At 39.3% G+C, this 12,833-nt stretch overlaps 1 protein-coding gene across 11 annotated transcripts in view; it reads left to right on the top strand.

Moving 5' to 3' along the window:
- The window catches only part of CACNA2D3 (calcium voltage-gated channel auxiliary subunit alpha2delta 3), a 732,114-nt gene that overhangs the window by 467,946 nt on the left and 251,335 nt on the right, over window positions 1-12,833 (top strand). For all 11 annotated transcript variants that reach the window (XR_006282707.1, XM_038411603.2, XM_038411604.2 and 8 more), the window contains one exon: window positions 1,097-1,175. Coding sequence is in view for 10 of the 11 variants with exons in the window: in XM_038411603.2 (XP_038267531.1) it covers window positions 1,097-1,175 (79 nt within the window). In the remaining variant the exon portion in view is untranslated. The remainder of the gene's footprint in view (window positions 1-1,096; window positions 1,176-12,833) is intronic.

Genomic DNA, 12,833 nt, shown 5'->3' with positions numbered 1-12,833 from the left:
CTCACTAATAATATACCTAACTTACTGGGGCATTGTCAGACGTCATTAACATATGTAATACGCTTGTATTATATTTGCAATTTGAAAGCCATTAAAGAAGTACAAAGAATTACAAAATAAAATACATCAGAGGATAGAAGTGGGAGTGAGTAAAATTGAGGGGAAAATATTGTTTCCAAAGGGGAAGTCTTTGGACCCCGGAGATCTGAGTTCAGTTCCCAGCTTTGGCACAGTTTACCTGCGTGACTGTATTGAAATTACATAACCTCTCTCTATGTCAGTTCCCCATCTGTAAAATAACGCTTCATGCTTTACTGGAGTATTGTGAGGATAAATTCATTAATGTTTGTGAGATACTCAGCTAGTAAGAAAATGGAAATCATTTAAGCATCTATATTAAATAAATAGTAATTTAGAGAAGAGTTTGAGTGAAGGTGTTTTGAAGAGAGGGAATCATTTCACTGGGTTGGTTTTGTTTTATTTTATTTTATATTAAATGGCAGCTGTTTGAAGCTGCACAAAAATTAATACATTAGTAGTGTCAGTGAGATGAATAAGTGGGTAGAGTTCAGAAGGACAGTCTAAGTAATTTGTCACATGGCTCTGCAATTTACCACCTGGATATCCTCAGTGTCGCGTGTATATCTACCACTGTGTATACATTGTTTTTTGAAAGACAGAGAGGATTTGCCAGTAGGTTGTTTCAAGTTCCCACATCTATAGCAGTGATGTATTTAATTATTAAAATACAACCCCAAGACCAGAGCAGCCTTCTAAATTCACAACTGCACAACAGACATCTCAAATATGTGACTTCATATTATTTACCAGTAGTTTTAATTTGTTTTCTTTTATCTTTACTTATGGCTTTGGTTAAGTGCCAGATATTAAAAACATCCAGAATGATAACCACTTTGTTAAACAGAACAAAGAAACGCACTATGTCATAAATATTTTACTGGCATAGATTTTTAAACTATTTTGTGATGCGTTTCTATACATGTGAACTGAACATATGTAGAATAGCTAACCTGCATATGCTTTAAGCATGGAACTGAAGTATTAAGTGAGTTAATCTGTTATATTGTACTTTCAGGTTCGCATGTTTACCTATCTGATCGGAAGAGAAGCTGCTTTTGCTGACAACCTCAAATGGATGGCCTGTGCTAACAAAGGTTGGTTTACCTTCTTTAACTGGAAGGTATAATGCTAAGCTTTGTACAATTTTTCAGTCTTGCTACAAGAGTCATCTCATTGCCAGCAGTATAAGGTGAACCGTTTGGAGGGGATTGGTTGGATTTTCAGGAAGATAGGTTTGTTTACAAAAACATATCTAGAGTATGAAGACTTAAAAATAGAACCAGTTTGATATACATTTATGGTTAATTAAAATGCACCTAAAATATTTCACAGATGCGATTTTCAATTTCTTCTTTGTTCTCAAAGGGTTAGCCTCAATTTAAAAGCTCCTTCACTGTTACTATTATTTTATTGGTATTAGGGTAGTGCATAGGACTCCAACTAAGATTAGTGCTAGGCACTGTATAAACCGTATAGTAAACCACATCCCTCCCCTGAAGAATTCACAATCTAAATAGGAAAAAGAGATTTGTATCTTGTGAGGAGAAATACATGAGGGTATGAGGTGTTCGGGTACTATGGTAATGGTGATCATAATAGTACATATGAGAGATGGACACTATATATAATAGAGAGACAAGGTGTACACAGCTCTGTGTAAGCTCAAAATCTTGTTGTTTCACCAACAGAAGTTGATCCAATAAAGGATATTATCTCACCCACTGTGTGTCTCTAATAACCTGGGATTAACATGGCTACAACATTGCATACTATAAATAGTAGTAATTTAGAAATCACTGTTTAAGTCAATTTTTCTTTCTTTATTCTTCAAAAATCTTATCTGTCATTTTGTTTTTTCTTTGAGCCTCATTACATTATGATGACTCACATCAGGCACTATGCACATAGACATTATTGCTTTAACCACTGTTGTGTCCATCTGATGGGAATTACTCAGTTTGAAGTCTTGTCTTAATCAGCTAATGTTACACCATAATTTACTTTTAGTCATTGTATAGGAATCCTTTGAAGCATCTTTTTGAAGACAATTTAATCAACCAAATGCTTTAGCTTTGTAGACAGTACAGTACTATAGCTTCATAAAGATCTAAGCACAGCAACTTAGAAATTATGGCCAGGCAATAGGAGCTGCCTGACTAGTTCATCTGGTACATGTCAGTCTCGTTCCTGATGAAGGGAAAGTGTACATCTTTTGTTCTTCACCATCACTAGCAACAAACACAGTAGACTTCTTGTCACTTTGCTTTTGTATACTCTGATGGAAGAATATTGTAGGTTTGCCTTTTTCTAAACCAGAGGGGGTCAAATCTGGTTCTCTCTCACACCCGGGTAAATCTGGATAAAATCTACTGAAGCTAATGAAACTACTCCAGACTTAAATGAGTGTGTAAATGAGAGCAGAATCTGGCCATTAGGTGTCATCTAAATGGTTTATTTTAATTATCATCGTCTCCCTAGACTTTTGCCTCAGATTGCATCAGTTATATCACTTGCTCCCTGATGCTAGGGTCCAACCTTCCACACAAACTTCCTCGTGGCTGGACTTTACAAAAACTAGACAAGCCATTTACAAAACACACTTTGATTCTCTACAAAAGAAAAAGGACACTAAGCTATCTAAACTACTATATGCCACAAGGGGCCACAACAATGGTTCCCGTAACCCACCCAGCAATATTGTTAATCTATCCAACTATACTCTTAGCCCAGCGGAAGAATCTGTCCTATCTCGGGGCCTCTCCTTTTGCCCCTCCACCCCCACGAACATGATACAGTTCTGTGGTGACCTAGAATCCTATTTTCGACGTCTCCGACTCAAGGAATATTTCCAACACACCTCTGACCAACATATTAACCCACAGAGACCTTCCTGCCAACACTACAAAAAGAAGGATTCTAGGTGGACTCCTCCTGAAGGTCGAAACAGCAGCCTGGATTTCTACATAGACTGCTTCCGCCGACGTGCACGAGCTGAAATTGTGGAAAAGCAGCATCGCTTACCCCATAACCTCAGCCATGCAGAACACAGTGCCATCCACAGCCTCAGAAACAACTCTGACATCATAATCAAAAAGGCTGACAAAGGAGGTGCTGTCGTCATCATGAATAGGTCAGAGTATGAACAAGAGGCTACTAGGCAGCTCTCCAACACCACTTTCTACAAGCCATTACCCTCTGATCCCACTGAGAGTTACCAAAAGAAACTACAGCATTTGCTCAAGATACTCCCTGAAAAAGCACAAGAACAAATCCGCACAGACACACCCCTGGAGCCAGGACCTGGGGTATTCTATCTGCTACCCAAGATCCATAAACCTGGAAATCCTGGACGCCCCATCATCTCAGGCATTGGCACCCTGACAGCAGGATTGTCTGGCTATGTAGACTCCCTCCTCAGGCCCTTTGTTACCAGCACTCCCAGCTATCTTCGAGACACCACCGATTTCCTGAGGAAACTACAGTCCATTGGTGATCTTCCTAAAAACACCATCCTAGCCACTATGGATGTAGAAGCCCTCTACACCAACATTCCACACAAAGATGGACTACAAGCCGTCAGGAACAGTATCCCCGATACTGTCACGGCTAACCTGGTGGCAGAACTTTGTGACTTTGTCCTGACCCATAACTATTTCACATTTGGTGACAATGTATACCTTCAAATCAGCGGCACTGCGATGGGTACCCGCATGGCCCCACAGTATGCCAACATTTTTATGGCTGACTTAGAACAACGCTTCCTCAGCTCTCGTTCCCTAATGCCCCTACTCTACTTGCGCTACATTGATGACATCTTCATCATCTGGACCCATGGAAAAGAAGCTCTTGAGGAATTCCACCATGATTTCAACAATTTCCATCCCACCATCAACCTCAGCCTAGACCAGTCCACACAAGAGATCCACTTCCTGGACACTACGGTGCTAATAAGCGATGGTCACATAAACACCACCCTATATCGGAAACCTACTGACCGCTATTCCTACCTACATGCCTCTAGCTTTCATCCAGATCATACCACTCGATCCATTGTCTACAGCCAAGCGCTATGATATAACCGCATTTGCTCCAACCCCTCAGACAGAGACAAACACCTACAAGATCTCTATCATGCATTCCTACAACTACAGTACCCACCTGCTGAAGTGAAGAAACAGATTGACAGAGCCAGAAGAGTACCCAGAAGTCACCTACTACAGGACAGGCCCAACAAAGAAAACAACAGAACGCCACTAGCCATCACCTTCAGCCCCCAACTAAAACCCCTCCAACGCATCATCAAGGATCTACAACCTATCCTGAAGGACGAGCCATCGCTCTCTCAGATCTTGGGAGACAGACCAGTCCTTGCTTACAGACAGCCCCCCAATCTGAAGCAAATACTCACCAGCAACCACACACCACACAACAGAACCACTAACCCAGGAACCTATCCTTGCAACAAAGCCCGTTGCCAACTCTGTCCACATATCTATTCAGGGGATACCATCATAGGGCCTAATCACATCAGCCACACTATCAGAGGCTCGTTCACCTGCGCATCTACCAATGTGATATATGCCATCATGTGCCAGCAATGCCCCTCTGCCATGTACATTGGCCAAACTGGACAGTCTCTACGTAAAAGAATGAATGGACACAAATCAGACGTCAAGAATTATAACATTCAAAAACCAGTTGGAGAACACTTCAATCTCTCTGGTCACTCGATCACAGACCTAAGAGTGGCTATACTTCAACAAAAAAGCTTCAAAAACAGACTCCAACGAGAGACTGCTGAATTGGAATTAATTTGCAAACTGGATACAATTAACTTAGGCTTGAATAGAGACTGGGAATGGATGAGTCATTACACAAAGTAAAACTATTTCCCCATGGTATTTCTCCCTCCCACCCCACCCCCCACTGTTCCTCTGATATTCTTGTTAACTGCTGGAATTAGCCTACCTGCTTGTCACCATGAAAGGTTTTCCTCCTTCCCCCCCCTGCTGTTGGTGATGGCTTATCTTAAGTGATCACTCTCCTTACAGTGTGTATGATAAACCCATTGTTTCATGTTCTCTGTGTGTGTGTATATAAATCTCTCCTCTGTTTTTTCCACCAAATGCATCCGATGAAGTGAGCTGTAGCTCACGAAAGCTTATGCTCTAATAAATTTGTTAGTCTCTAAGGTGCCACAAGTACTCCTTTTCTTTTTGCGAATACAGACTAACACGGCTGCTACTCTGAAACCATCTCTGATCTGTAATTCATTTATAGAGTCTAGGATCTGACACTGTAGGAAGCAGCACAACCATCTTCAGCTCAAGTTATGAGATTCAGAACTTTCCCTTCAATTTTTTAGCTATGGTTCAACCAAGTTCTTTAGTGAAAAGACATATTACAGCTCAGGGAGAAGAGACCTACTAAAGCCGATCTGCAGATTGGCTGAATGACTGCACTGCAGTTTACTTCTTGCATGGGTGGGCCAAAGCGTGGTGTTGTTACTGAGGTCAATGGCCCTAAAATCAATTTTCCTTGCAGTGATTTTCCCCTTGGAAGCACAGCATAGATGAAGGCTGTTTGTAAGATTTCCAGCTGACTGCATTGTGGACAGTAAAATCCTTCCTTTCTAAAAGGATCACTAGGGAAATTCATACCACCTTGCAAAAGTTCTTTAACTTCTGGAATCTAATGGTTAAACCATGGAATCTAATGGTTAAACCGTCTCCCTTCCCCACTCCCCCAAGTCCCCCTCCCACACACACATTTCTCTGCTATATTTTATGCCTAAGTAGGGCATATCTTGAGGGAGTATGGGTTTAATGAGGCTAAGCAGCAAACCATTTTAAATACATTAAAAGAATCAAGACGTCAAAGCCCCAGTAGAATGGTTTATGAAATTTACAATAATTTTCCCCATTTTTCTGTAAGCAAGTGCACATGAAGTTAAAAAAAAAAAGTGGAGATTTACCAGGATCTTAAAGAGAACAAAGGTGTAAAGTTTCCCAATGCTCAACTTGCCAAGTTTTAAAGTATGCAGCCATTGCATCTCTCTCAACAGTCACTTTCAACAGAAAGTCAGCCAGCTGTAAAAATAAAGATAGGCCTTAAACTTTTGGTTACTTACAAAACAGAGGGTATGAAACATATTTATATGATAAAAGTATGTCAGTTTAATCATTTGACAGTCCCTCTTTTGAATGTTTGTTATTAATTATGCACCCTCAGTGTGGTGGGCCCTTTACAAAACACAGAGGAGGACAAAAGAGGGGATTCATCTCCGCCACACCACAGAGCCTGGTGAACGGACAAAGGAAGAGAGGCTTGTGCATTCCTTATCTTGGGGTTATAGATTCATAGATACTAAGGTCAGAAGGGACCATTCTGATCATCTAGTCCGACCTCCTGCACAGCGCAGGCCACAGAATCTCACCCACCCACTCCCATGTCTGAGCTATTGAAGTCCTTAAATCATGGTTTAAAGACTTCAAGGAGCAGAGAAGCCTCCCTCAAGTCAACCACGCCCCATGCTACAGAGGAAGGCAAAAAACCTCCAGGGCCTCTCCAATCTGCTCTGGAGGAAAACTCCTTCCCGACCCCAAATATGGCAGTCAGCTAAACCCTGAGCATATGGGCAAGATTCAGCAGCCAGATACTACAGAAAATTCTTTCCTGGGTAACTCAGATCCCATCCATCTAATATCCCATCACAGGCCATTGGGCCTATTTACCATGAATATTTAAAGATCAATTAATTACCAAAATCACATTATCCCATCATACCATCTCCTCCATAAACTTATCAAGTAGAATCTTAAAACCAGATAGATCTTTTGCCCCCACTGCTTTCCTTGGAAGGCTATTCCAAAACTTCACTCCTCTGATGGTTAAAAACCTTCGTCTGATTTCAAGTCTAAACTTCCTGGTGGCCAGTTTATACCCATTTGTTCTTGTGTCCACATTGGTGCTGAGCTTAAATAATTCCTCTCCCTCTCCTATATTTATCCCTCTGATATATTTATAGAGAGCAATCATATCTCCCCTTCACCTTCATTTAGTTAGGCTAAACAAGCCAAGCTCCTTGAGTCTCCTTTCATAAGACAAGTTTTCCATTCCTCGGATCATCCTAGTAGCCCTTCTCTGTACCTGCTCCAGTTTGAATTCATCGTTTTTAAACATGGGAGACCAGAACTGCACACAGTATTCCAGGTGAGGTCTCACCAGTGCCTTGTATAATGGTACTAAAACCACCTTATCCCTACTGGAAATGCCTCTCCTGATGCATCCCAAAACCGCATTAGCTTTTTTCACAGCCATATCACATTGGCAGCTCATAGTCATCCTATGATCAACCAATACTCCAAGGTCCGTCCTCCTCTTCTGTTACTTCTAATTGATGCGTCCCCAACTTATAACTAAAATTCTTGTTATTAATCCCTAAATGCATAACCTTACACTTCTCACTATTAAATTTCATCCTATTACTATTACTCCAGTTTACAAGGTCATCCAGATCCTCCTGTATAATATCCCGATCTTTCTCTGAGTTGGCAATACCTCCCAGGTTTGTATCATCTGCAAACTTTATTAGCACACTCCCACTTTTTGTGCCAAGGTCAGTAATAAAAAGATTAAATAAGATTGGTCCCAAAACCGATCCCTGAGGAACTCCACTGGTAACCTCCCTCCAGCCTGACAGTTCGCCTTTCAAACTGATGGGATGGGTTGATGGGAGCCTAGCAAAAAAGCTGTGCAGTCCTGAGGGTTTGCCCAACTTGTGCCTTAATGACGACAGCTCCATGGCCTGTTTATATTATTAGGAAATAGCTGAGGTCTAGGAAGCACCAGCTATATCCCCTTCCACAAACAGCATCATCTCAACACCTCCAGCACTGTGGACTCTTGCAACAAGTGGCACAGAGACAGTTACACATGTTGTTCACCTTGTTGGGAAAGCCCCTTTTGCTGGGTATATTCTGCTGGGGATCATTCCAGCTTCAATGCAGTGATGAATACCTTCCTTAGTCCCTGTCCAAGGAAATTAAGTTCTAATCTTGTATTCTTTACAAGAACTCTGCACCCATTTTGTTCCATGATCTGAAAGTGGGAAACATTTCTTATCAAGTACACAGTGCACTGTTGAAAATAATTTGTTGTTTTGTGATGTTTGGGATCTAATGCTACTGGTGGTCATTTGGCTGAAAATCACTATTATCTTATGATGATGGCAGTATGGAAAGGAAGTCTAATTTCAGAGGATAATCATTTAACCAAATTATATTTAATATTTAACCAAATAATTTTATGAAACATCATGTTCAGTCTTATGAAATGGCATATAGTTCCTGGAAGGACTTTTATTACCTAAAAAAATAATAGTTGCGTGTGAAAGTGAATCTTAGAGGATATAACATATGTACCAAGGAGCCAGAGGAAGTTGTAAGAATGTGTAAGTTAAAGCAAAGGTTTATCTGGTATAATTTGCATAGGCTTAGCAGCTGTGCTCAAGGATTTCAGTGCATAACTCTTTATTTCCTGATTAAACCTCAAAGTCTAAAGAAGGAGGAGCTGAAATCCCCTGAATAACAGTTTCATATAATGGGTGAGTGTGTGATTCAGTTGAGGATTGGTTTTTGTGACATATGGTAGTATTCCACACACAAATAATCAAACAGTCCAAATACTCGGTGGAAGTGCAATATAGCAACGTTGCCTCCCCTTGGCCTTAACTCTAGTATAATAACTTACAAGGGAGAAAATGCAAAAATAAATATTTAAACAAGTATGCAAAAATATTGGGGAGTTCCATCACTCAGGCTGTGGTAACTCATTACACTTTATTTAGTGGAAGTTAAAGTTCAGGGAAAAATACTATGTCTAGGAAGAAAGAAAGTAAATCAATGCTACCTGGAAAGAATGAGCCAAAAGTTCGCAATAGGCAGCTAATTCTAGTATAAATTGTAATTTCATGGAAATTATAAACTGATTGCAGGCTTTTAACATGAGCCATGAAGTCTAAAAACATATTAAAAGAGAGACTAAACATTCAAAAGCCTACAGTGCAAACTCAAACCCAGCTTTGAGAAGAACACCACAAAGGAAAATAAAGCAAATGTATATGGTTACAGCTATGACTCCAGTCCTCAGCTACTTCCTATTATCAATCAAAAATTAAATTTCTTAACAAAAACTCTTACAGAAAGACATTTTTTAAAAGGTCAATAATTTTAATAGGCTGAGCCTAGCTGATTAAATGCATTTGGTTAAGCCCCGTAACACACTTTTCATCTCAACTTTCCACCCCATATTCATCTACATCACTGGCTTATGTCATGAAAAATTATTTTGGTTATACAATCTTGTTCAGATCCTTTGGAGTATGATGCACTATTCCAAAAAGAAATGAAGCACTTCACATGTGTCATGGTGCCTAGATACCACAGTGATGGGAATCTTAGAAATGTCAAGTGTGTGTGTGTGTGTGTGTGTGTGTATATGCCTCTTTAAAAGAGAGTACCGTGTATTTTATATTGGATATGGACAAGAATAACCTCCTTAAGTGGATATCTCTATTGCCATAAAAGAGATCTTCGTTATCTGCAAAATAAAGTTAGTAGGAAAATGTTTGTCATTGTCAGTATTTTGACCCTGTATCTTGCCATATGCACAAATTTAAAATGAAAAAAGCTGATTGTTGTTTAAATTATTATTGGGTTAGTGTGGGTCATGTCTGTTGTTCCATCCTTCACCATCCTCTAGGAGTTAGTGTCTTCTCTTTCTGCATAAAAAAGAAACAGCGGGGGAAAGACCATTTTATCTGAAACATAGTGACATAAAAACCTTGCATGAGGCACCCTAGATTATGCTGACTTTCTGTGGAGGCAAGCTTTATCTCAAAGGTAGCATAAGGACTTGTGAATGAAGGATGCTCGAGTCATAGAAATTCAGAAACTTGTTTAAATGAATATTCAAAGTAGTAATTTTAATAGAAATTTAACATTAAAAATATCCTGTAATTCTGACTTGAAAATATGTGGAAAAGAAAAAATTGTTGGATAAGAATCTCTCCATGGTCCTGGGCACATATACACAAAGGTTGTTGGTTTTTTTTTTTTTTTTTTAATGATACAGTAAAATCTCAGAGTTACAAACTGAGTGGTCAACCACATGCCTCATTTGGAACCGGAAGTCTGGAATCAGGCAGCAGTAGAGATGAAAGAAAAAAAAAAAAAGAATCAAATACAATACAGTACCGTCTTAATCGTAAACTACTAAAAAAAAATAGAGTAAACAGCATTTTTCTTCTGCATAGAAACTCTGAGGTGTTTGTAATTCTGAGGGTCTACTCGAGTTAGTAATCTGCTTCTATTTTTATTAATTGTTCAAGGATCTAATGTATAATGGCCTCTTAAAATTTGAACTCTGTGAAGGCAGGTCTGGTCATGTGTTGCTTAGTAGCGTGGTGCCTAGCACAACTGAGGCTTGATCCCTGATTGGGGCCTCAGGAACTATCTAGAAATAATACATAATAGTAATAAGCTCATATAAATTCTATACTATATAAAACAAAGCATTAAGAAACAAACATACAAGGAAGTCGCAAAACATAATACATTTTGGAATAATAACTCAAGGTCATGTGGAAATATATAAAACAAACGCATGACTAAACCATGCTCTAAGGATTATTCAGAAAAACAATTACAAAATGTAAAAAGGGGTATATATGTGGGAGGAAATACTCCCTATTTTAAGTCCCCTATCCAGAGGCTTTAGAAATAGCCGCATATTTTAAAAGGGTTTGTGTGTTCCTTAACATAATTTAGTTTTGCTTTTGGTGGATTTTTCCTCAGCTGCAACTGACACACTGGTCTAAAAGAAGGAGATGGTGATAGTTAGTTAATTTATTTGTGTGTCTGTCTCACCTGCCTAAATTTCCATGAATAGCTAGTTATTTTGAGTGCTCAACCAGAGATCCCATAAAGATGCTGAGCATCTCCCTTTTTAAGATGTCTCAAGATGAACACCCCAAAATTGAGGTGTTTCAAAATCACCTTTGAAAATGTATGCTATCACTTATAAAATAAAAATAATACTTACCCACAACTGTGCAGTGCTCGGAGTCCTTGATGAAAGGTCTTATAAACCAAAATGTTTTGGGGGTTTTATTTATTGAGTTCTATACATAAATAGTTTATATAGAAAAGTAATTAGATTTTAGGTATGTAGTGACCTTTACACAATATAAAAAGGGCTAGATAATGAAATGTGTGTTAGTGCTGACAGAAAGGGAAAGCCCACATTTTGGCTGCAGCGATTCTGCAGCCACAAAAATAGAGAGCTCAGCATGTCAGAAAGGCTAATATACATATTACCTTTTCCCAAAAGTATTCTCAATCAATAACTCATGAAATAACAGTAGACTTTTCTTTCTTTCCACCATTTATACAGAATGTAGTTTTCCCAAGAACAGATTTCCCAATTAAGATTGAGTCAGTCGTTAAGCTGCTTGGCTTCAAAAGCTCCAAAAAAAACCAGACCAAAAACAAATCATCTCCTTTAAAGTGAAATTTAAGGCTGAGAGTATGTTTCAGTAAGTTAATATCCTTATAGAACATTCTAATTAGTAAATAAAATTTAACACAAACCAAACTCCCCAAACCATACAATGCCAGGAAATGCAGAGTTAAAGTTAAATTATAAAAGCTAAAATATTTGAAAGAATAAGAATTCATGGATAAGGCGACCAAATTTATCTGAACTTTGCCCTCAGAGAAATGTAAGTGTCCCATCTGTCTTGCTGGTTGAGTATTGAAGATATGCACCAAAGAAAATAGTTTTTTAACTTATTTCATATCCACATATTTCCGATATGTAGAGTGAGCCACATCATCATACACCTTTGCTCTGTTCATGTAAGTGCTATAATTTCATGGTCTGGAGACAGGAGGAATTATATATATATGGAAACATGCCATATTTGTATCAAATGACACATGGATTATTGGTTGGCACATGAGGACCAGCTTTACAGAGGAGTGAGTTATGATTGGCTACAATGTTTGTCTAGTCAAGAATTTGTTGTTTTGTACTGTTTTATCATCTTTGCTGACTCTCTCTGACCATAAAGATGGGTGGGCTAGATCAGTGTTTCTCATCCTTTTTGATACCAGGGATCAGCTTGCTAAATTGTGTCAGGGAGGTCTCCGGGACCGGCACTGGTTCCCGGATCAGTCATTGAGAAACACTGGGCTAGATCATGCTAATAGCACTAAGTAAGTTGTGGTGCAGAGATACAGTGCCTCACAGAGGAGCAGTGCGTGAGATCTACCTAAAAGAATCATGATCTCTCTTGAAGCTCCCTGTTTGGGGTGGGGGCAGGGAAGCACAATCTGCCACCTTTCCCCACTTAAGAGGGCAATGTATTTTTCCCATGCTTAGCAACTGGTGGAGTATCAAGCTCTGGCTGCGCCTACTTCCAAATTCCTTTCTGATGAGTAGGTTCTATGGGGGGGCAGCCTCTGCACCTCTCCCTAGTGCAGGTTCTACAATTCTGGCGAGCCACAGGACTTTACATTGAAGAGTGAGGTATTTTTGTAATCACCAATAAGGTGAAATGCCTTATTATAGATGGCTGAAGAAGTCTGTGTTGCTGATTTTTTCTCAGCACAAATATCTATGGCACTCTCTACCATGGTATCTGACTGCTTAACAACCTTTAATGTAGTCATCCTCACAACACACCTGTG

Source organism: Dermochelys coriacea, chromosome 7 (genome assembly GCF_009764565.3).
Source record: "Dermochelys coriacea isolate rDerCor1 chromosome 7, rDerCor1.pri.v4, whole genome shotgun sequence".
In the NCBI taxonomy this organism is placed as follows: Eukaryota; Metazoa; Chordata; order Testudines; family Dermochelyidae; genus Dermochelys; species Dermochelys coriacea.
This window is presented reverse-complemented; position numbering and strand designations above follow the sequence as displayed.